Raw genomic sequence first — 24,867 nt, 5'->3', positions numbered from 1 at the left:
AGGCTCATACAGTCACGTTGGGTGTATATATGTGCACATGCTGTAATAAGGGAGAGGCTGCAGCTTTTCAGTAACCCTTATGAGACACGAGAGAGTCCAGAGGAGCGATATTTACAGTGCCCCAAGAACAGAGAAAGCTTCAGTTGGAGCGTGCACTTTATTAAAAACAGGAGAATACATCCACCCATGAGACATACACTTGTATGAGTCCAGGATTCATTTGCTCTGCTTCTCAGGCAACAGCTTGTTACAGAATTTTAGTTGCATGGCCACTTGGGCATACGTGTGTGTATCTCAAAGTTTTCAATCCTGTATGTATAACAAAATGCTTGGTATGGAAGTGGTGGTGCCTGGAAAGTTAAGTGTCATCAGGAATGAAATATTAATGTATGTAGTAGAATAATATCTTTCCCGCAGAGTAACAGTTCCCAATTTTTTGGCCTATCAGAGCATTGTAACCTTCAAAATTTCAGGCAAGCATCCTTCACCCTTATAATGAAGCTTTTAACTGAAAGTGTTTCATGATACAACTTCAGTTGTGTAGCCAGCGATGATGAAACACCATCTCCAATATGTGAAAACAGCTTGAAACCAGAACTGCTAGTGCTTTTGCTGTCCCCTTACTCTAGTGCTTCTGATTCAAACTCCTTGTTATGGGTCCATCAGGAAAAAGCGAAGATTCCTGATAGATTTATTTCTTATTTGCTTAGCTGATGCACACTGCTCCTTTGCAGTTTACATTTTCAAATAGTGAAAGCAAGTTTGGTATAAAAGTTAACATTTCATCAGATCCTCTGTATTCGGTTGTAAAAGGCGTGCCTTTGTATAGAGCGTTAAGACTCCAGTGTCCATGCCGAGATCATTTTGTGCTGCCTGTGATGGGAGAGAAAACATGCCCTTCTGCTAACTTGATAAGCTTCCCAGTGCGAGAGACCTGCTGCTCTACCTGCGGATAGGTACTTTTGTAGCTGGAAAGCCATAGCTGGTCGCAGTTTTCACATCCATACCCCCACAAATCCCTGTGACTCTTTCACTGTCGTCACCTTTCCATGAAGAGCTAAGGACTGGTCTCTCACTGTCTGCCGGGATTACCCAGGCCTCGTCTTTACACACAACTTCTATCTGATCTAAGCAGGTAGCTGTAAAAATGTCTCTCTTCCCTCATGCTCCTATGGTAACATGCTCTCATTCTAGTCTAAGAGATGCTTTTTGATTGTCACCCTTACCCATCTCCATGTATAAGGGCTAACTTGAAGAAATATGCTTTTATAGACCAAATGCCAACATGTAATGGAGGATTAATCCTTTAACTTGTGCTTCATATTCAGTTCTTGGATTACACAGGGGGAAAAAAAATGCTCATGGTGACCTATATAATCCAGCACAATGGCTAATTACGCTTACATGAGGTGACTGCCCATGTTAGCAGGGAGAGAGCACAGGAGCTAGGAGATGCCTTCTGGCAGAGTGTTCCCAAGCATGGTAGAGTCATTTGCACCTCTGGAAACAGATAGCCTCCTTGCATAGCACTGCTTGAGCAGATCAGGCATCAAGAGGCCAGAAATCAATTAATCTTTTAAAATATATTTATCATTTGCCACTCGTTTTTGCTTATTGTGGTGGTTGTATCAGGGTGGCTCAGGATGAGCCTGATTTTAAGATGCTTCTGCAAACTAGAGGCTGGCTGAGTTAGCCATAACTCTGCCAGAGCTGGGTCAAGGCAATCAATTCACTCCAAAACAAAGATGCATGTTGTGAAGGTGAGTTTAAAAAAGGAAAAATACAGGACAATGAGAACCACGCTGCTCAGCATCAGCACTGAAATAATTAGACATCTCTTCAGGCTAGATTTATAGGCCAGAACCACGCTCAGACAGAAGCAGAACTTGCTGGGGAGGGTGCTTTTAAAAGCAGAATTAGTAGCAGTAGTCCTAAAAAGAAAACAGAGCAAGGCAGCAGAGCCAGAGTGAGCACAGTGAAAGTGCACAGCTCTGACCTGATCCAGGATAACTCTTTTCTAGAGTTTGCCCCTTCCAGCAGGATGCTTGGTCCCAGTGAAGGACGAGGGAACACGCCAGCATCTCCCACAGCGCCTGCCTGTGTTCAGGGCACAGCAGAAAGCAGGGCGAGTGGACAGCTTGTGGGCAAGCACTTGGTTACAGAGCAAGATGGGATTTCTAAAGCCAGCAGCGTCACTTTTGGTTACAAACAACCTCAAAACTCAAGGAAAAGCTCTTGACAGCTGGTGTCACTCGCTGTAAGAGAGGAGATTTCTGTATTTTAGGCACGGTCACAGAGCACACCCGGGACAGACAGTCTCTGCCTTGCGAGGTCCTGCCTTCCAGCCCCGGCACTACCAGTGGCCTCAGAAATTCAGACCTGAAGAGATGAAACAAGAGGATCACGGTTAGTTACACGCAAACCACCACCACCAGCCACTTCAGGTGGGATTCACCATCCCGCGGTCCCGGCAGACACGCAGCTAACTGGTTAACCCAGTTAACCCAGTTAACCCAGCTAACTTTACCCAGCTAACACCACAAGGCCAGGGGTTCGTGCTGAGGCATTTCCACCTCCCTTCACCCCATGTACCGCCCCTCCGTCCATGGCCAGCACTTTGGTCCATCCATCGGCCTGCAGCCCGCGCCCCGCTTTGGCACGAAGCCCCATTTCCACAGGTTCTTGTGGAAAAACCCCGCTGCGCCCCGCTTTCCCGTGGTGCCAGCGGGGTCCCCACGCACGGACCCTCTCAGGTCCCCGATGAGGGGCCATGCCCGTGCCCCGTGCCCTGCCCGAGGAGGGGGTCGTCGAGCAGCTCGCCCCCCCCCCGGGGCGCCCCAAAACCCCCTCAGGGGCCCGGGGCAGGGAAGGGGGCGGCGGGGGCCCGGCTGCGAGGCCGGGCGGGCCGGGGAGGAGCCGGGCCTGGGGCGGGGGGAAGGCGGCGGGGGTCGGGCCGGGGGTGGAGCCGCGGGCTGGCGGGTCGGGGTGAGGGGAGCCCTCCCCTTCCCTTCCCCTTCCCTTCCGAGCCGAGCCGAGCCGGGGAAGGCGCCGCCGCGACCCGTCCTGTGCCGCCCGCAGCATGGTGAGCGGGGCCGGTGGAAGTTTGGCGGCGGCCGCCTCCCCCCCCCACCCCGGGCCCCGACCGGCTCTCACCGGCTCCCCCCTTTCCCCGCTGCCTTCTCTTGCAGGTCTGGAAAACTCTGCCGCTGCTCTGTGCCCTGCTGGCCGCCGCCCGGCTGCGAGCGGAGGTAGGCGGGGGGCTGCGGGGGGCTGCGGGGGGCGCTTACAGCACTGGGGGGGGTGGCCCGGGACCCCCGCGGCCGGGCTGGGCTCGGCTTGGCACCCCCTGCCCCTCTCCACCCCCTTCATCTCTTCTCTCCTTTTCTTTCCTTTTTTATTTTATTTTTTTACCCCCCCGTTTCCTGCCCTGACCTCCTTTTCCGCACCGTTAGCCCCACAAACTCGCAGACCCCCGGGGGCCGGGTTTAAGCGGTGCCCGACACCCCCCCCGCCCCCGGCGCTGCAGCCTCCGTAAAAGTGAGGTCAGGGACAAAATATTTGATAATTGTGGCAGGGAAATGTGGAAGTGATTTGAAGCAAATGAACTCAAGCTGGGCTGGGGAGGGCGGCCGAGCGCGCTTTCCGCAGGGAAGCGGTCCCGGCTGGGGGACGGGGTGGGTCGTCTTCCCGCGCGCATTTTTTCTCCCCACATATTTCTCCCAGATGGCCAGCCCCACCCTAGAGCATCACAGTTTGGCTCTGCGCAAAAATGTATAAACACTTCTGATTCCCTACAGAGAGTTTTCCCCTTCCTCCGCCTTCCCGCCGCGGCTCTCTGGGTTGTGGCAAAGATGGGGTTCGCAGAGGAAAGCCGCTCTTCCTCCGTCCCCGTCTCTTTTCGGCGAAGTCCCCGCAAACGCCGGCCTCTCGCCGGCGAGATGAACAATGCCAAAGCTGTAGCACACGAGGTGAGGCAGGGCGGCCGCGAGCGGACCCTGTCCAAGTAGCTCTGGTGGCAGCTATCGAGAAAACCGAGGGGAGCGGGACTGAGCAGCCGCGTGGGCTAGCGTTCCGCAGCTGCATATACATGATAATATTGTAATAGACTTTCTTCTCGAGGCATGACATACTTATGTAGTCAGCATTTCCGTGCATCCCCCTCCAACGCCGTCCTGAAAAAGGCAGAACGGTTTTATCCGTTTTTCTTAGGAATCATAAATAAACTTTAACCATTTCTGGTCAACGCGCAGAAAAACCTCTGTCAGAAGGAAGTGCTCGGCAGCGCATCCGTAAGATGAATGGTAATAACAGCTAAATAATAGGGGCAGCGGTCTGAGTAAAGCGTCGTGGAGCCAGTAACCAGCAGAAACACATCAAAGATGTGTTTGGCCTTTGATTTCTGATTTTACTGGCGCCACTAACATTGTGTCGACTCCTGCGTTTCACCTAGTGTACTCTAATTAGGAGACCCTGGATGGCTGCCCAGGTACAAGCACTCTAACATTTCTGTGCCTCAGTGTCCTCATCTACAAACTGAAAGTAAGAAAAATGTGCAGCCATTATGCTCAAAACTTGCTCTTAAAAGCCAGTTCACGCTCGAGTGGATAAATGAATGATTTGGCTCTGAATGATTTTTCAGAGGTAATGGTCCGGGTGTCAAACCAGCAAATGTTTTGGTTCAATTCCAGCCCAAGTTCAGCAAAACTTGGGAGTGACACCTGTGGTTGGTTCCAGTTTCAGGGAAAATTGACACCTCAAACAACTTTTCTGTTGGGGTTGAGTCTGATTCCTTGCTGCTGAGTGGTGAGCATCAGGTGGTCACTCCCTTCTATATGTTCTTCACTACCACTGCCCGGCATCTCTGGCATTTAGTAAGATTAGTGTGGCATTTTCCCGTGTGGTTTTCCCTCTCTAGATTTTGGAAGTGATGACTCTCAGTTTCTTCTGTTTCCGCTGCAGTCTGCAGTTAGTGCCTTTCAGTATGTTCGGAATATTAAGGCTGAGCCTTAAGCTTCTAATCCATTTGTAGGCAAAACTGTATCTGAGCGGTACTGGGTTTTTGCAGAACACTCATTGCTACAATATTGTTAGGTACATAATTAGAGTCTTTAAAGAAAGAAAGAAATTGCTTCAGTAAATGTTCCTGGCATGATTTTGTGCAGACTGGAAAATCTGAGACGTGCCAAAACTTGGGAGCTTTTCTTGGCCCGGTTCAGTAATAGTCACAAGAGCAATAGACGGTGAACTGTACTCCTCGGATGGAGGCCAGCCACCAGCTTCAGACAGCACTTTTTGTCTCTCTTTTCCTGGGTCAGACTTGCAAGGAGGAGGCCGTTTGCTGGTGTTAGCAGGGATGCTAAGGAGGTGAATCTGCTTGTGTTCTCGGCTCAGGCTTTCCTGAGCAGATGTGGGGGGGTTTGGGGAAGCATCCATCACGACAGAGGAAAAGGGCGAGGCTCAAAAAGTCTGATGAACATATTAGAAGTTAAACGGCAGGCCCGTAACTTGATCAGTCGTTCATTTCCTGCTGGAGCAGTTGCCTAGTTAGCACTGGAAAGGAGTCCAGTCACTGTTTGACTGCATCCATGAGGTCCAGGAGCACTTCTACTGGTGGTACCACCATGCTTACACCAGTGTCTTGACATGTCCCATCTGGATACTTGCTCCAAAATAACAGTGAGGGTTTTACTTTTTTCACTGTGCCTTAAGCCAGATCCCAGATCTGCAGGAAAGTTACTTTTCGTTGTGGATTTTAAATGTTAACAAAGATTTATGCCAGCAGGAGCATATTGGTGCAGGCTGTGGATGGATGACCTTGCCACTTTGCTGTCCATTCAGATTGATCCCTGAGACCTGTAGCTGTTTCCTTTATCTATCCTTAACCCATTTCTGGCCAAACAAGCCTGCCTTTGGAAAGTGTTGTGTAAACAGTTTAAGCTGAGTTAGCTCATTTTGGCTAGAAGGGAGGCGGGCTAGAGGATCTCCTCTTGTGAGGAGATCTACTGACAGATCTGAGGGGGTTATAACCCCCAAGCAGCGCAGTGATGACAAGCATCTGGGAGCAGATTTATAACCTTTTCTAATAGCACAGTGTTTGCAGTGTGTACATCTGTTGTAGCCCTGGGATTAGTTTTTTCACCCACCTCCTTTTCCCTCTGTATAATTTTTCCACGTGAAAAGCCGCAAGGGGGTGTCGGAGGGAGAAAAAAACAAAGGTTTCGGCCAAGTTCTGTTTGCTAAACTCACCTGAGTGCTTCCTCTCCATCCAACTCGACTGCTTCTGCACATAAAGGTGACAACACTCCACCCCTTCAGAGCCAGAAGTGTGCCCCTTCTGCCAGCAGAGTGCTCTTGTGCCCCGGGGCAGAGGAAGCTGAGAGTTCAACTGGTCTTCATAAAGCCTCACTTACTTCCTCCTGTTGGGCTGTTCGCAAGAGTAAGCCTCCTTTGGTTAAACTTTTCCCACGTTTTTGCAATGATGAAGACTAAAACCTGCCGTCTTGATAAATTAAACTTAATAAATTGCAGTTGAGCTCCCGAAGCTCTAGGACAAGGCCATAATTTGGACCTCTAGCCATTGTTTTAAGAAGTATCTATTTGGCTTTGAAATTTAGTGGTAGTCTTGGTGCTTATTTCTGTCCTCCTGGCATTGATATTTGGTCCGCGGCAGTGGAAGGGAAGGATGCTGTGGTGCCTGTCATATGGGTAATGCAGGCTGTTTCTAATCTGCACAGTGCATTAAAACCCAGCAGTTACATGTAACCCGCTAATGTAATAAAAATACAGCTTCCCATGTCGTGTTTCGCAGGCTCATCTTCAGTGGGAGGAAAGAATTGCATTTATTTTTTTTTCCATGAGCTGATTTTGGAGTGATAGACATCTTCCTCCTTGGAATTCCACCCTCGAGCTCCAGACCAAGCCCTGCTGGTGCTGCACCTCGAGGCAATAAGTGCGTTTTAAATGGGGAGGTAGGGCAAAGTGATTCTGCCCTGTGCAAATCCTGTTTTTTTAATGTGCATGCTGTGCCTTAGGACTGTGGACAGTCAAAGGGCTCAGGGGCAGGCAGGCGAGCCAGGCAGTTCCTTCTGGGGCACCTTGTGCCATGCTGAAGTCACTGGCCAAACACCCCATGTGCAAGTGCTCCTTTCTGCAGGGACCACAACCTCCGAGCAGCAATATGCGTGGTGCAAGCTCTGAAACAGAAGCCGTGTTGTGTGGTGCTCAGGTCCGTGTGACACCCTAACGCTGCTCTTCAGATGGAGCTGTGATTTGCCGTCAGGTCGGAGCTGCTTTGTGCAAATTCACCGTAGCTGAGTGAATGACTATCTGCCAGGGTGCAAATTCCTTGCGGGTAATTAACAGGGGGCTGCTGCTGGGGGCTGCTGAGGAGGAAGGGACTGGCTGAAAGGCTTCTCATGCCTGTTGTGTTTTCCAGCTGCTGTTATTGGTACAGCTGCTTACCCATCAGGAGGCACTGGGGCTCCTTTGATCTCTCTTGTGTGGTGTTACCCGAGCTGGGGAATGTTTTTCTTTGGACAGAAGAGAGTTTGTCACAAATCTCAGCCAGGTGTGTCTTTCCAGGCTCACGAGACTCCTATTACCATGCTGCTTTTACCACATATCCTGAGGTTGGTTCCCAGAAATGCTGTGTTTAGCTGCCTTGCATCTACCTTCACAGAGGTGTCGGCTTCTGCTGCACTGGGGTGTCTGAGCTACACTGTGAATAACCAGCATCAATTTGGAGAGATTTATCCCTCATGGCATTGTCTCCAGCTTAGAGGAAGAGAAGACTAGACTGCTGTAATGCTGCGAAGCTCCTTCCAGAGCTGGCTCTGGGTGGCAGGCACTGGGATATACACGTCAGCTTTCCCTGAGGCTGCAGACTTTGCCACAGCTAGTGGGTTATCGTTGCATGGTTTGGGTTGGAAGGGACCTTAAAGCTTGTTAGATGTGAACTGGTTGGAGCAGGGGCTTATTTGCTCTTGCACGATGGGGCTCTGATTGCAATTCCTAGGCATCCCAGTACCAAGTAAACAAGCGTCAGATAAACAGCCCTGGAGGCTTCAGAAAGCACAGATAAATACTACACGAGCAGCGACTGCATAGCGTTTTCTTACTGTTTGCTCTCAAATATGCTCCAGCTCAGAACAAAAGGAGCTGCTCACCAGTAGGTACTGGGCTGAAGACACCAGCCAGCAGTAACTTGAGATTACATCTGTTCTCTGCCATGCAAACCACTACCCAGAATTTCCTATGAAATTTTATTGCCTGCTCTATGCTGAAATCTCTCAATTATTACACCATACCTCTTCATTTTAACGTGGGGCCCATAGTTGCCCAGGGTAGTGGACAGGTAACTAGGGTTACCCATGAGAGGTGATGGAGGAAATCAAGCTTGTGCTCCAGTCTGCACATGTGGAATTTCTTGAGACACTGCACCTGATGTGGAGCGTGTCAAGGGGTCCATGACCTGGAAAAAATTTGGAGGCTCCTTTTGGATAAACAGGCTTGGAAAGAACAAAAGAGATTCGGGATGGATGATTGGGGAGGGATTTGATATCTTATTAGCTCAGCTGCAGGTGGATCCCACGTTTCCACTGTTTGACAGCTAAGCAAATATTTTGGCAGAAGAAACTAAACACTGCTTGAAGATTGGAATGTGTTTTGTCTCACTGGGGTGAGGGTACTCATTTTCCTGCGCTGCTGAGGAAAATACTGAATGCGCCAGGAAAACCAGGAGATTGAGAGGAAAGACTTGTTGGAGCCCTTCTCTGTATGGCCGTTGCAGGGTGGTTCCCTGTATGGAGTTTCCTTTGGCTGTAGCCTGTCAACTGCTGTCCCAGAGATGGACCTCTAAGCACTTCATCTAAATACTGTCATACCATGTAGCGGACCCCACAGTAGATAGCTTATTTTATTGTTCCTTCTCCTTTATCCTTGCCTAGTTTCATTCTGCCACCCTTTTAAACAGCAGTGAAGCCATAAGCATGTGAACTTTTTTTTTTCTCTTGATTGTATCTCTGTAGAGGGCCTTGCAATGCCAGGAGCAACAAACCAGACTGAGGGAACAATGGAGATGAACAGAATGAAACAGCATGGCAGAGCAGCTGGGTGGCAGTGGTAGGCGCATAGGATTTGCATGTCTTATGCTCCAAACCAGGATAGCGATGGGCTTGGAAGAGCAGAAGGATGGGGTTGGAGAGCTCTTTGTCACCCACTGCTGGTTGTCGTAGTACGTGTGCCTCCTGATCCCACCCCTGCTCCTACTTCAGGGTCTGAGACAGGATCAAGAGGCCTTGGGAGTATGGAGCTTTCCATGCTTATTTCTTAATCAGCTTTTCCCCACAATCAAAGTTGCCAGGAAATGATGGTAGCTGCAAAGGTTACCTACAGCCAGAGACTGCTTATTTATCCGGGAGGAGACATAGGGAGGTAGTGGAAGGACCTGCTGCAGCGGTACCCATGACGAGACTGAGGCTGGAGCCTGGCACTGTCTTCTCAAGGCTTCCAAGTCCGGGAAGGGGAGAAGAGGGAGTTAAAACCTTGGAAGACAAGGAAGGAAGCAAGAGTGGGGTGATAGGATGGGCCAGCAAAGGAACCAGCCCCTGCTGGAGTCATGTCCTAGCACAGGAACCCACAGCCATCAGAAACACCACCCTGGGCTGCTCCTCCCTCATCACCCCGCTGCCAGGGCGAGGGATTTTGGGGTGGGGGCCGGGGGCAGAACAAGGGGTTTCTGCCTATCTGCTGGGACGGATGGAAGAGGGGGCGTTCAGCAGGTGCTGGCAAGTTGTAGGGTTAGCCCCCAGCAGCAACATGCACTCTCCAGGGATGGGTTTGGTTGTGGAGCCTGTTGCTGTTTTCCCGACAACAAATCGATCTGGAGCGCGGTGCCTGTGGGGCCCCTGCGTGCTATAGCAGCCCCTGCCATTTCAGCACTGGTAATTGTAGCCCGGAGCCAAGAGCTTTCCTTCTGCATGATGTAACTCCTTGCATATGTACTCTTTGCTGCTCTGGGACTTTCTTCTCCTCCTGTGTTTTGGCCACTTTTTCATGTTTATGTTTGAGGAAGCTGAAGTTATGAGGGATTGGAATTACTGTCTCGTTTCCTATATGTAGGAGGAAGAGATTTCCTCAGGGGATTTTTACTATGTCTGGATCGTTTAGTTGTCTGGGTGAGTAAAATTCCTCAGGGATAACCAGAAAGGTTGTGACCCAGCTCCGGTCTGCAGCACACTCATTCAAGCCCAGGAGGCTGGAAGATTAAGGTGGCAGGAGACCAAGCACTCACGTCGAAGGCATTGGCTTGAACTTGGCAGAAAAGCCCTGGCGTTCCCGTCTGAGGACAGCATGTTTGCTCCGCATGATGCAAGCTCTGGGGTGTTCCAGCCCCTGGGCGAGGAATTCCTCGTGAGTGATATTGGCCTCATCTTCTTCGGTCGGTGCCGCCTTTCTGCAGTGTCCCTGCAGTGGCAGAGCCACGTGTGGCAGAGGCACCGCTTCTGATGGAGATCCGGTCAGCTGTCCCTGGGACCGGGGACCGGACCCATTGGTAGAGGATGATGTGGCAGTGAGCAGGGTGAGGAAGGAGGACATTTTTCTTTCCTTTTTTCCCCTGTTTCTTTTAAATTGCTTGATTTATGCCCAGTCCACAGTTACAGAGCAAGTCTGGCACACACACTTGCAGATATTATTCCCTGCAGCCCAAGCTAGACGGGCTAGTGACAAACACAGTAGTGGTTTCAGGGGTGCTCTTTTTGGGATCCTTCAAAGCATTCCTCATTAAAAAAAAAGACCAATTCTTCTACGAGGTTTTGCTGCATGCCCAGGGATTAGAAGCTGCTTGTACAAACTGTAGCCATTAGTGTCTTGTCAAATCCAGTTTTACACATCCCTGCTAAGTGATGTCCCCTTCCTGTTCTGTGAAAGATGATACCATGCTCTGGAGTATCTCAAAGTCAGTAAGTTAATCTTGATGGCCTTCTCCTATGAACAAGGGGACCATCAATCTTGTTATTCTGTCCCAACAGTCCTAATTATGCGCCTGTGCTTGGTGATAATTGGTGTCTCCCCTGTGCAGTTGCACACACATCACAGGTTTATGGGGCCCCTCAGCTCCACGCATAGCCCACCTCTTTTCATCTCCTTCGAGCTCCCTTCCTTCTGTCAAATCAGAACATTTTTTCCCTGGCTGCCTGAAGAAACAGAGCTTTATGTGATCATCTCTGCTTGTTGGTACCTTTGAACTTCCTCAAATAACTTTTAAACCCATCAGCCAGTTTCAGCCATGTTTAGCAAAGGGTATTAGGTTCCTACAAGATACTGTGTGCCTCTAAGGTTTGTAAAAATAAAGACTGTGGTACAGTAGAAAGGCTCTTTTACAGCCCTTCCTGAGGGAAAAGCTCCAGTGTGAGATCAGCTTTTACTACAGACCAGAGAGGCATTTCGTTGAGTATTCCCCTTTGATCGCAGTTTGTACTTTCTTAGTCACCAAATGCAAACAGCCTCAAGACAGGAATCCGTAGGAGACAGCTTGTAGAACAGCTTGTTGTTGCTCCTCTTTGCACTTTATGGTTTATCCTTCCCTCTTTGATACCTTGGTGCTCAGAGCTGCGTGCAGCCCCCCAGGAGTGTGTCATGGAGGAAAAAGGGCCAAAGGACTATTAATCTTGGGGTACAAGGCATGGTTTGTTACCCCTCGCACAGAGCCAGCCCTTTCACAGAGTACCTTGCCAGTAACTCCAGTAAACCGGGTCTGGTAGTGGGGAGCAGAGCAAAATTTCCAGTTGTTGCAGATTATTTGGGGTTTCTGATCTTCCTGGGCAAACGCTGAGTCTTGCAGTGGTATGCGAATAACCCTAGTCTGCATGGTGTCAGTGCAGTGCCCAAACCACTCCTAACTTTATGCACGTGAAAAGCTAAGGAGACAGGAGAACAGCTGGGTGTGAATATGTCCTCACAAATCACTGCCAAGCTGCTCTGCAGTGCAGCAGCGTGCATCCGCACGATGGGGTGAGTTAGGCTGTCCTGGCTGCAGGTGCAAGGTCAGCAGTCAACCAGCATTAAACAGAGACAATGGTGGTGGCGGTTTTGTTTTGTTTTGTTTTCAGTTTTATGCTTATTAGCTGTGGGGTTTTGGTGGGGGGCAGATTAAAGGGGTCTCTGAGCAGATGCGGTTCAAACATCTTCAGAGCCTGCCTGTAGGCATGAAGAGAATGCAAGCAGACTCTTCTCACCAAATCTGTTTGTTCCTGCGCTTAGCATCCCACCATGATTTGCGTGTAGGCTTTGGACAAGGCACTTAATTCCTCTGAGCTGTGGTGTTCACGTCTGTGAAACAGGAACAACAACTGCGCTGTGCCTCACAGGAAGGTTTATGAAGCTGAATGCATTCTTGTTAAGAGAAGTTTAAAAGCTCTCACTCGGAAGGTGCAGCAGGCATTGCAAAGAGTTACTATCCTTAGCAGCGACAGAAATAGTGAGGAGGGTGGGGGTAACGTTTGGACTGGAGTTGTGGTGTGATGGAGTAATTTATTGACAGGCAGTAAAGATGTGCTCGTATAGGCCACGTCTGAGACGGAGCCCACCGATGAGAAGGAGGAGGTGCTTGGATGTTTCGATGGAGGCAGAGGAAAGGCATGAAGGGGGAGAGCTGGGGTGCATGGCATCGGTGATCGTGTCCCTAGAGTGTTTGCTCTCAGCAAGCATCTCCTGCCATTTGTCGCTCAGAGGGAGCAGCCCGGAGGTGTGCTGAGAGGGGGCGCGTGGGCACTTGACACGATGGTGACACAGAGCTCCCCGTGAGCTGCAGGACGAGGGCAAGTAGAGATTGTGGCACGGGGCGTACTTGCTTGCTTCCCCTGACAGGTCTATTGAAGGTTGACTGGGGAGAGAGGATGGGTTAGCGATTTCCATTGGTTGTCATGGTAACTAATGGAAACTACTTTTTTTTTTGTCTGTCATATATGAAGATGTTTGTTAAAACAACTAGGAAACATTTCTCTCGCCTTTTCTTAACATTTTCACTGCTGCCTTCTGGACTTAAAAAGCACATCGTTATCAGTATATTCCTAGGGAGGTTGTACAGAGGTTTTGAGTGCTGTGAAGTGTGCACTGGGGATGAGCGCTCGGAGTAGGCCACTGCTGAGCGGGTCTGTGTGCTAAGCCTTTTCGCACCCCAAAACCTTCTGCAAGGCTCTCCTGTGAACATTTTCTCACCAAGAGACCGAAAAGTTGGTGCCCAAAATCGCAGATTGGTTGAGTGCTGTACCCCATGTAAGCAGATGATTAGCTACTTGGAGAAAAAAAGAGGCTGGATGAACGGGAAATAATAATGCCAATTTATCAGCCAGTGAGTTGTCAGGCTTACTGACACAGTGACGGTAAAGAGCTTTGAGGATTTCAGATTAAAGGTGTGGGTGAAGCACAACGTATTATTATCACTATTTCATGTAAACAACAGCATGTCTTGTCACTAAAAATATGGCTGTCTACCAACTCTACTGACACTAAAAGGAGCAATTTTCTCTATAGATTAGTAGATGATGAGGCCATAAGGAGCTGTTGTGTTTTATGTCTTATGTCCCCTTGCCTACTACAGACCATATATCCAGCTTTGTGATGAATTCCATTTGCTCCGGACTCTAAAGCGTGTCCTAAAAAACATCTAGTCTTGATTAAGTAATTACCACAAATGGAAAATACCACTGTGTTTGGTATGTTGCTGCAGCGGTTAATTATCCTCGCGCTGTTACACCTCATTTCTTGCTTGCATTTGTCTGGTTTTGATCTGCAGATGTTGAATCTTGTGCCCGATGGCGGAACAGAAGAGGCCTTCAGTACCTTGCGTCTATTCCCCACCAGTACAACTGTGGTCTGTGACAAGGATCGCGGCCAGTCTTGTATTAGGCAGGCTGAACAGCATGAGCCCCTCAGGCCGTCCCCGTGTATGGGATATTTCCTAGCTGGGCCTCCACACGTTGTGGTCCCCTGTCCCAGCCTGGTGGCTCTGCCTGTGAGGGGCTTCCTCCTTGCTTTGTGGTGACAGGACATCTCCACGCGCTGCTGGTGGGAATCCATATGGCCTCGAGCAGTGCAAATTGTGTGAAGAAGGAAGGCAAAGCCAGCAGTGCAGCCTGATATAGTGCTGGGGAGATCACACCCAACGTTGGAGGCTGGCTCTGTTTATAGGTGTAACTTGGTTTGGTTTATGGGCAGGCGTCAGGCATTGAGGCCTGCACATAAACTGAGGGGGCACAAAGAGAAAGCCGGCTGCCTCCGCTCCAACAAACGCAAGCCATTACCGGCAAGCATGACCCAAATTGGATGCAGTTAGAGGTGGAGACAGCCAGCTTTCTTGCTATTCGCTCCACCCTTCTCAAAAGATGAATTTCTAACCAAATAACAATACGGAAATTTGTTCCAAGAGCAAATCTTGCTTGCATGCTGTCCCAAGGGCATGGGCTCAGCTCTGAGATGTGCTTGTGCAGGGCTTGGCACGATCTGGCTGCATCTTGACTTGGACCTTGGGAGACTTCTGCACTTAAAGTGCACAATAAAGATTCAGATGCTATTAAAATACCCTTTTTTGTTGCTTCGTTTCCAGCTTTGTCTTTAAATATGGATGTTTGGGGCTTTTGTCTGCTCTGAAAGCAAGTAGGAAGTTCAGTGCGTTCATTGTTCTCGGGTCCTCTCCAGTTCTCGCCTCAGGAAGGCTGTGTGGGTTAGGGTGAAGGTTTGTGCTTTCATAGCTTGAAGGCATCTTTCTGCAAGGCAGCCTTAACTGGGTAGCGCAGGCATTCAGATAAAAAAAGGCTTAGGCACTTTTCCTGTGAGCAAGCTGGTTGGAAGTCTTTTTCTATATGGTCATTTATGAGAGGTGAGAGGAGATGGTTCGCTTGTCCGAAGCAGTGTTTTCATCCTATGTTCTGCCTCGAGCTCAAAGCCTGTTCTTTAATCAAAGTCTGGCAAAAGGCAACCAACTCCTGTGTGCCTCAGGGCTGTGATTTTTAAACTCGGAGCCAAATGTTCTTGCGACGTGTGTCTGTCTGAAGGAGCAGTTTTGCAGTGGGTGCTGTGCAAAAAGGTGAGTGCCTCCCATGCTGCTCTCTGCATGCAGCTCTGTCTCCCTCCTCCTCCTCCTCCTCCTCTATGCTGGCTCTGGCTCCTGTGCTGCTAGGCAGCTGAAAACTGAACCCTACCCAAAAAAAAAACCAACCCTCCAGTTGATGCAGATCTTTTAGCTTTGCATTCTTTGTCCCTGCACAGGCGTGAGAGAGCTGATGTGGGAAAACCCAGCGCAGGGAGAGGAAAGGGCAGGACCACCTCCGCAGCCGTGGCTGAAGACTGTCTTGGGTCACGAAGCCCAGCAGTAAGGCAGGGTCCTTTGCCCCTTTGCTGGCTGCTCCTTCCCAGGCTGGTAGCCCTACTCTGAGCTTTCTGCCAACCCCCTGTACCCAAACACTGCTGCCCCATAGCGGGGCTGAGCTCACAAGGGTCATGGCAAGGGGCTTGGAGACCACCAGCAGAAACATCTCTGCTGGGATGTGGTGGGAGCTGCGTGAGAGGAGGAAGAGGAGGTGCCTCCCTCTCTGCCCTGGCCCGTCCCCTGCTACTGACCACAGCCCCCATGAGAGAGGCCCCTTTGCTGGCTGCTCCTTCCCACTGAAACACAAAAGCATTAACGCTTTCTCAGCAAACTGTTGTCTGTCCTGATTTAAGTCCTCTCCCACAAAAGCCGTGTCTCGGGGAGATGTGCTGAAGTGGTGGCACTGGTGTGAGGCTACACATGGACTTGTGGACAGCGCAGGGCTGTGGGGCTGAGCCAGTGCGACCCCCTGCCCAGCCCACCCCCATCCATCCTGCTTATCCTGTTAGGGCCAGAGCTCTGCCATGGGGGGGTCTCACTGCAGGTTTTTGTTTGCTTCCTGTTTTGCTTAGTGCAGGCTTCCTGTGTGGTGCTGGATAGGCAGCTGAGACCCAGGGCCATGAAGATGGATCTGTCTGTCTGAGGTTCATGAAGAACGACGGAGTTGTTCTTAAGTCTATTAAATGGTGGTACAGGTCTGGGCCCAAGTACTTCAAGGTGGATGTCCTGGCAGAGCACAGTGGTTCCCCTGCTCCCACGTCAGCACATGAGATTCCTAAAGGAGAGCTTTCCACCTTGTGACCATGTTTAGTTGATAATTTGGTGCAGTTCGTGCCTGTCCTCAGGAAGTGTTCATCTTGCGCTGTCTGAAGAACATATTTACAGCTATCTTGGCTTTAGCACCTCGGACTTTAAGTTTAGCCAGCAGGTGTTCACGCAGTAAGTACCAGAAGTCCCAAGTTTGTTCCTTTTTGCCTCAGTCCCATCCAGCAGCATTATGTGTTTCTAAGAGTTTGCTGAAAGCATTAGGTTGTCTCGGGGAGAAGTGCCTGTATTTGCATCATTATTTTTGATGGGATTTAGCTGTTAAAAGTCAGGCACACCGCGTACTGCTGGCTGCTGTCCCGGTGTTAGTGTAGTCTGATCCCGCTGCAGTTGCATGGTTTCTAACAGGGAAGGGGGAGGGGGGAAATTACAAATTACAATATCTTGGCTGAGATGAAGGTACAAGACCCAGGCAAGATGAAGAAGTGCAGTAAATTCCATGCATGGAGCATATAGAAGTAGAGCACGTGTCTCACGGGGCGTTGCTTTGTGTGTTTGGTGGCATATGAGGAGGGGAAGAAACGACAAGGTTTAATGGGACGTTGATGTGACCGAAGGAGCAGGGTCAATATGGTAGAACTGTGCTGACATCTTGGTGTTTCAGAGGATATGAGGCTCCTGAAAGCCTTGTGTTTGCTGTAACAAAAGACTTGGATTTTTTTTAGAGGATTAGAGTCAGGCAGCTGAGGTGCTGAGTGACCATGGATGCCTGCTCCACCTTTCGGCTGAAATCGCCACCACAAAGCAGGGGTGACTGGACAGGCCACAAAGCGTACCCTGAATATGTGGATTGACAACGTGAATTTGGGTTAGGTTTACTGCGATGGAGGAAGCAGTAAGCAGTGACATGCCAGTAGCTGCTTCACCACCTTTTGGCTCTCTTTGCTGTTCAGCTAGCGTTTGCTTTTAGAGAGAAGGCAAAAGCAGTGTCTCTAAGGATACTTGATTTAAATCTGTTTCTGCACCCTGGACTTGATGCTGCTGGCTGTGATGCTAAAGGCTTCTCACGTTCAAGTCCCTTCTCAGAGGCTGGAAATAATCTGTCTTTATGCACATGTTTCATGGAGCCAAGGGTGCCAAGTGTTACTTGCTCTTGCACTTGGTATGGGTAAGGATTTTATGGTTCATACGGAAGGTGAGAATCAATGTCAAGTCCCCATGAGCGAAAAGCTGCTGCAGATCAGCACGCACGTGATTCCCACTCATGTTCACTGTATGACACTTGGTCCCTCTTTGGTCAGGGCTGTTTTCTTCTGGGTTAGCACACTGAAATGACTCAAGTCTTATAAGTGCTAAAGCACTTAGAGGGAAAGGAAGGACTTGCAGCCAACAGCTAGATTGGCGTAGGCTGTCATAAAAATGTTGTGAATTCCAGTGAGTTGTTCATTGCGGGCTAAAATTATTTACGGTACCTTGCTTTTGCCATGGGATAAAGGAGTACATGCGTGCTGTTCTTTCAGCTCAGTGGGATAACTTTTTAGAGCTGGTATCTTACAGGTACATCTCACCTGTCAGCATGCTAGATGCACCTTGAAACCTCTACAGCTTCACAGGGTCTGGGCATTGGGCAGGGAAAGGCTGTGGCAAGCATGGCAACTTTTATCCTGGGAGACCTGTAAGACCTACAACAAGGAGGTTTTTGTGCGTCTTTGGGTAGGGGTGCTTTTGTTTGTTTTTCATTTTTATTTCAAACTAAGCTAGCCCAGATTATTGGAGATCCAAAAAGTAAGGTTTATTTTCTCGGAAAAACAAACCAAGATAATCAAAAATTGAAATGCAGTGTTGTGTTACCAAACCTTTCGTTGCACAACATTAGATTTCCAATAATGCAAAACCTCAAGGCGGCTTGCAGAACCCTATATCTGTTTATCGTGGCTTGGTACATTATTATAATATCACATGCTACTTCTAAAATCATTGTGGGGGGAAACAGATTGCATTATATTTATTTCCTGCAGCCTATACGTTTGTACAAGTAGCATCTAGCATAGCTGTTCAGCATGGCAAGCATAACATCAAGTGCATAAGAATAATGTCTGCACATACTTAAGCAATTTGTTCTCAGTATTCAAAGACTACCACTGATTTCCTGGTGTGCTTGAGTCAAAGCCCAGCTCTAGGAACACATTTTAATAAATGCTTTGGGTGTGTGAATTTCCGGGGTTTTCTTAAATCTCTGTTGAAAAAGAAAAGCCATTGTCCCTTCTGAGTTTGCTATCATAATTTTTTTCCGACTCACACCATTTTACCACTGAAATCTCTCCTCTGCATAGGAGAAGAGGGTCTGGTTACATTAGGAATTATAAAAATAGACCATTCCTGCATTCAGGCACATCGCTCCTGGAGCCCAGCCCTGCAGAGGGCTGACTTAGGGTCAGGAAAACTCTTGGCTGTGTTATAGGTGGCTCTGGCTGGAGCTGATGGAAGATGCTCCAGTTCTTACAGGGGGCTCTGGGCTAGCGGGGACGTGATCGGTCGTGGTAACTCCTGCAGACCTGGTTTTATCTTCTGCACCCGTGGCTTCCTCTCCCTGGAGCGAGCAGTAGGCAGCCAAAGCAGCCTCTCAAACAGCAGAGGAGTCAGAAGAGAGGCACGGCAGCGCCTTCTGGAGAAGAAGCATCTTCCTTAACTTCTTCAGCCCTTTCGTGTACCTGTTTTCGTCCAAGTCTCTCCTAAGCTGCTAGGGAGACATTTTGTTCTGTTCTTCCCCTCCTTGGATGTGTGGCTGCGAGTCTGCAATCTTGCTGAAAACCGGCGGTCGTCAGCAGCTCAGTCTGATACCTTGGGCTGTGAACTGTAGTGGCTGAGGCACAAGCGTGTATTTCTTTCTGCTGACTTTATTAGGGGAGCAATAAATTCTGGCTGGCCGGCCAGGTGGACAGCCAGGGCTGGCAGACAGCTGTGAAAGCTAATGTCTTCAGCTGCTGCACTTGGATGTGCCAGAGGCTGCCTTCTGAAGCCCTTAGTCTGCTTCAGTTTTATGGCTACGGGAGTTCATTTTTCCCTCTGGAAGTAATGGCAAGAATCCACTTGTTCTCCCGCAGCGTCCAGGGACGACGTATGGTCTCACTGGGGCTTCTCCTCCCAGCCCTGGCCGCGGAGCCTCCTGCTGAGGTGCACAGACTTGGCTGCCCACGCTGCACCAGCTGGGGCTGTCCTGCTCTTAACGGGAAAGGCAAAAATTGCGTGGCCTTCTTGCCCGCTTACTCGTCACGTTCATTAACCGGGAAACTTTCTCCGCCGAATACCGACGTTGTTTATACTACATTAAGCAAGGGAAGCGCGCCAAATATTTTATGCTTGTTTAACTTAAAATACATCCACAGTCAGTGCGCTCCCCCTGTCTTTGATTTAGTTTTGACATAAGGCGTTTACAACACCGAGTTTCCAGCCTGCCTGGTGTCTGTACGGTTCCCCAAACGAGGGGATCCGTAGCAAAACATCAGCTCAGCCATTTCTGCAGCGCCGGTGTGGAGGAGGACCGGGCCACCGCCATCTTCTCGTGGAGCCGAGTGCCCCAGTGCAGGAAGGATTTGTCAGGTGGTGTTAGGCTGATGCTGTGGGTTTCCAGAGAGGTTGAAGGCTTTCGTTTCCCTTCCATGTTTCTAAGCCTTTTCAGCATCTCTAAATGCCAGGCTATCTGGGGGGAAATACAGCCCTGGCAGAAGAACCAGAGCAGCTCTGACAATTTCCTCTTTGAGGAAGGAGGTTGGAGGGAGGCGTGTGGGCATGGATACGAGAGGCAAATAGGAGAGCATAAGTCTTCTACAACGTGGTGCCAGGGAGGCCAGGAAGCCAACCTGAAGTGCTCAAGGTCACCTCAGATTTAAGGCAGTACACAGGGAACCCCAATGGCTGGAAGCATCGGTAGAGCTACAAGTGCTTGCAAGCCACATCTCAGATACTCCCTCTGATGAGAGGGGCCTAACAGAGCTCCCTGACATCTGGCTTCTTGGTAGTTGGGAAAACATACCAAAAAAATTAAATTAAATGAACAAGCAAAAAATCCCATGGAAATAACCTGTCCCCAAGCCAACTTAATTGGCTTTGGCAACTGGAGATCTGTTGTCTGTGGGGAGATTTTGGCTTCTGCTGCTGCTATAAACTTTCAAGTTTCTGGGACGTTTCCCAAGGTCTAGCACAATCACCTTCGCTGCTCAGGAAGGAACGGCTGCTGTGCAGGTACCGTTTACTTCTGTGTGAGCCACTGCCTTGCCATTTTGTCTTGCTCCGTTACCTTTCTTTCACCTTGGCTGCCCCCCATCCCACGTTGCAGAGCTCCAGGGCATAAATCCACTGAGCTGCAGCTCCAGGTGCCGTGAAAAGTTTATTTCTGCTGGGAGATACGCGCCGCTTGGGCAACTGCTGCTTGGGTGACCAGGGCAAATGGCACTTGGAGGCAGTGCTTTGTGCAAGAGCTGGCTGCCCAGGATGGCCTCAGACCCTCCAGGAGCGAGTGCTGCAGGGGGTGCTGTGCTGCCAAGGCAGCCACGGGGAGAGAGGAGACCTGGGACCAGCGGTGCTGAGCTCTGGCTGAGGCTGGTTCGACGTTTCTCAGCCCTGCTCGCCTTTGTGGTGCAGAGTATTTGTAATTACATTTTGCCTTCTGCTGCATCATCTGTCTCAGCCCATTAGAGCACTTGCTGGTTAATTACTTAAGCTGCCATCAAGCCTTACATTAAGAGTTATTACATCTCTCTTACTGTGGACAAAAACAAGCAAATGAAGCCGTCACCTCCAATAGTCTTCATGCTCCTTGTAGAGATGTGGCTGCAACCGCTGAGTCCATGCCCCTAACAAGAGCATAATGCTATGCTTCTCTTCCAAAACAAAATAAAAAACAACAGAGGAAGGTCAGCAGCGAGGCAGGAGCCACCCACACTCTTGGCTCGTAGATCCAGGCGCTTGTTTGCTGAGTGCCTGAGAGGGGCAGCAGTTTCTCCAGCGGATCAGCAGTAATAAGGGAAGAGATACAGCCACCTTCACAGGCAAAGGGTCTGTGGTCCCTGCACACCCCGTTCACACTGGTGCGCATCCAGGCTCTGAGTTGGATGTAATGGACAGTGACCTGCAGGAGTGCATGTAGAAGGTGAAGTGGTCCCCCTGCTTTTCATTTCATTGCTCCTCGCCCTACCCCAAGCCTGTAAAATCCTGCTTCAGTCCCTGCAATCACACAAGAGAGCTAGGGTGGGTTCAGGCAGTGTGATCAGGACCTGCAAGCTGTAAGGGGAAGGATTATTCTTAACAGCGACTAAAGATTCAGAAGTGGAGTTATCAGGCTCTAGAACGGCGACTGAGCGCATGCAAACTGGTAATTTCCATACTCACACGCTACAGACTTACCTCTTTTTGCAAGCAAGAGGTACCGGGGTGACTCCCCTGCCAGATCCAGGCTCTTGCAGTGGCAGAGGATTGCTCTGCATTCTTAGCAAAACAACTTTAACAATTCCTCGAGCACGGACAAAATAACTTAATCATGTTCTCTGAAACCACTGACCTTTTCCTGTTGACACTTGAAAAAAGGAAAAGTCAGCCTGAGGCGAACACCTGGGATGGAAAATTTCAACCTGAGCAGTTCAGTGCTGGCAAAGTTATCAGCAGTGGAAAAGGTGGTTTCATCAGGGGAAGTGTCAGGCTGCTTTTCAGCATTGGGTGCTACCCCTTCCACCTGTAACGGGGCAGGGGGACACCTTTACAGCACAGGCAGTCGATTCCCAGAATGGCTGAGTTCCCCCAATTTTCTCTGTCTGTGTGGTGTTCAGGATGCTTTCAGTCAGACATTTCGTGGCTTCTCCATCTGCCTGGGGGTATTGCTGTCACCAGCTGAACTTCAGATAGCTTTGCTGGGATTAGCCTGGACATGGGGGATTATTGAAATACCTGTCGAATCTTGGCGATCTGCTTTAAATTCATTCCCTTTAGTACTCTGAACTCAACTCTTGCTCCTTACTCCCTGATTAGTAGTCTAAGTTATTGCTGATGAATTTATTATAAACACCAGCACTGAGATGAACTGACACCGAGGCCATTTCATGCGTGCCATCGAGGAGCCTTCGGATGGGTACAGCTTCTGGTTAGCAGTGACACTGGGGCACAACTGCAAGTAGTGCAGAAACAAAAGCTTGCATAACCCAGTTATCCAGGGTACAGGTTGTGGCCCTGGTTCTAAATCTCCTCTCCATTTCTGAGCAGTGGAGATATGTGCAGAAAAATATATCTCCTGTGAAAGCTCCTCTCGTCTTCCTATCTCCCCATGTAAAATTCCTACACCAACAGCTTCAAAGACAATGCTGCATTGCTCAGACATTTAATACTGTGGAATTCGTCTTGGGAAATAATATAATTGTATTTTCTTCATAACAGAGCCATTATACTGTCGAAAGCAGAACTTTCTGTTGCATTAGCCAACAGCAAGCAGAGATTGCTGGGAAAAGAAAGTGCTTAGCTTAACCTAAATTTTTTACTAGCAAGAAAAACGGAGTGAAAACAAAATGAATTTATTATGAAATGGATTTGTTTCTGGGCTTTCTTATTGTGCTGTTTGCTTTCTTTGAGGGCATTTAGAGCTGATCAGCAACCCTGGAGACAGAAGTCCATTATTTATCCAGCGAGCAGATAGCAGTGGAGAGGCAGCAATGCAGGCTCCCTCCCTCCCGCTCCAGTCCATCCTCTGCATCCCTCCTGCATTCCCGGACGGGACCTCAACTTTGTCCTGAAGGGATCATTTCCAGTGGGGCGAGGACAGCTGGGTGAGATCTGCTGCCTTCAGATGAGGATGCCGAGGGAGGCAAAGGGTTTGCTGAAGGCTACTGGCTGCTTGGGGCCAGGTCCCCGCACGTGTTCAGTGCTTCGTTTCTGGGAGCTTTAGCTTCTCCCTTTCAGAGAGGGGAATGAAGCGAGTGAGCCAGATGTGAGCTGGTCGGGCAAGGAGACGTCTTTCTGCTCATTCCCAGACAGGTGTAACCAAAGAGCAAATCCATTCTGCTTTCCTTCTCCATCCCTTTCCTTGCATGTCACATCTCGTTGTATGAGGGATTCTTTTTCCCTGGAAGAAACATGAATTTGGCAGATGTGACTCATCTTCCTGATTGTTATCTTAGCCAAGCTTGCATTGTAACAAAAATATTGAATGCCATTTTGAAATTTTTCTTTGCCGTCTTCTGGATGGAAAATGGGGTTAGGCAGCATATTTTCACCCCTGATTTGGCCAGCCCCCAGATTTCCATTGCAATGGAGGATTTTTCTGTCCCCTGTTTCTTTAAAAATGTTATTGATAGCAGTCAAAACACAGACTACTTTTATAAAAGACCATTACTTATTAAGAAAGACATCTGTTATTACCATATATTTTCCACCCTTATGCTGGGCAGGATTGGGGTATGAAATGCCAGGGAGGTAAATGTGTTGTTCATGATTAAGCATAGAATTAGTATATGAATAAATAGGTAAAAGTTGGCCGTGAGTGCAATAAGTCTTGGCATTAGAGGAAAGCTCATAGCTGTTAGAGGGTTTTGAGAGCAGGCTTTCAATGAGCGTCAGAAAGGCAAAATTAACATCCTTTGTTTGGCGTTGTATAAATGGAGTTGTATTTAGAGGGGCCACTGACAGCATGGAGATGGAGGATGACTCAAGAGGTGCCTCCCTGCCTTGTGTGCTTCCTACACGTGTGTGATCCTGCTGGGAGCTCTGCAATGACTGTGTCACCCAAAGGCAAGTGTTTGTGGTGGAGAGCGTTGCTGGAGAGCAATAAGATGAGCCTCTTGGGAAAGAGGGTAAGGAGAACGTTTTTATTCCCGACTCCTTTGAGAGAACACGTGCTTGTCGTCCAAGTATCATCACTAAAAAACAGTGGAAATCCTGTTAAGTTTCCTTTTGACCCAAAGAGCCAAAACCCAAATTATTACGTAAAACTAAAAGGATTCTAAGACCACGACCGCCAAACACCATTAAGAAAACCGAAAACTAATCGAGGGGGAAAAACAGTTTTCAGCTTGACACCTTGGAGCAACGAGAGCTGCCAGCAGCTGGAGGAAGTTCAGCGCTAATGACCAAGGTCTGACACTCGAGAAGAGAAATTAAGCAGCCAGCAGGCAGCAGGACAGGTGGTGTAGCAGAGACGCATCAGAGAGCTGAGTTTATTGCCAGGAGCACCTTTGCTGGGAACACCTCGCCGCAGCAGTGGTGCGAAGGTGGGCTGGTATGTTTGCTGGGCACAGAGCTAGCTCCGCACCCAGGTGGGCACCCGCAGCGTTTTCGAGGAAAGCCAGCGAGCCAGGAATGCATGAGGATGCTGGAGCCTGTGCATGCTCACGGCTTTTTGTCTCCAAAACACAGCCTGGCCAGGCCACGGGGCAGAAAGCAAAACATCCTGGGACGAGTTCAAAAAGCACTAGAGAAGAACTTGCGCTTTTGGAGGCGGTTCAAGCGGCGATCTCTCTTCCAGGAGCAGGGGCTCCGGGAGGTGCGGAGAGCGCGTGCTTGGGTCATTACCAAAACTGAGATAGGAAAAGGCTCCTCTGGTGTCTGGGGGACGGGGAGCGAAGGGATGGCGCTGAGCATTGGAGAGGGGCTGAGCAGAGCGGGGTGAAGAAGGGTGTTTCCCCGGTAAAATTCTGGCTGAGAGCTGCCTCATAAAATCAGCGCTGCTTGCTTTGCTGGAGTGACTCAGAGGAAAG

The 24,867-nt window shown here is 49.4% G+C and overlaps 1 protein-coding gene and 2 long non-coding RNA genes across 5 annotated transcripts in view; 2 read left to right on the top strand and 1 right to left on the bottom strand.

Annotated features, from left to right (window-relative positions):
* Positions 1–265: 265 nt before the first annotated feature.
* LOC308184841 lies at positions 266–2,864 on the bottom strand. The gene is made up of 2 exons (XR_013942940.1): positions 2,528–2,864; positions 266–2,379 (listed from the first exon to the last, which is right to left on the bottom strand). It is a non-coding gene; the product is annotated as an uncharacterized lncRNA (long non-coding RNA).
* An 80-nt stretch (positions 2,865–2,944) lies between these two features.
* The window catches only part of FSTL1 (follistatin like 1), a 42,236-nt gene continuing 20,313 nt past the window's right edge, over positions 2,945–24,867 (top strand). The window contains exons 1-2 of the mRNA XM_080572344.1: positions 2,945–3,082; positions 3,189–3,248. Of these exons, the coding sequence (XP_080428470.1) occupies positions 3,080–3,082; positions 3,189–3,248 (63 nt within the window). The 5' untranslated portion in view covers positions 2,945–3,079. The remainder of the gene's footprint in view (positions 3,083–3,188; positions 3,249–24,867) is intronic.
* LOC308184826 overlaps positions 3,259–24,867 on the top strand; it is a 28,071-nt gene continuing 6,462 nt past the window's right edge. The window contains exons 1-2 of one of the 3 annotated variants that reach the window (XR_013942930.1): positions 3,259–15,370; positions 15,940–24,653. This is a non-coding gene — a long non-coding RNA (uncharacterized lncRNA). Of the gene's footprint in view, positions 24,654–24,867 lie in introns of all 3 variants that reach the window. The other 2 variants (XR_013942931.1, XR_013942932.1) reach the window with 2 other exon arrangements.

The sequence above is a fragment of the Anser brachyrhynchus genome (genome assembly GCF_964034855.1).
Source record: "Anser brachyrhynchus genome assembly, chromosome: 1".
In the NCBI taxonomy this organism is placed as follows: Eukaryota; Metazoa; Chordata; class Aves; order Anseriformes; family Anatidae; genus Anser; species Anser brachyrhynchus.
Note: the sequence above shows the minus strand (reverse complement) of the source record. Positions and strands in the feature narration are given on the sequence as shown.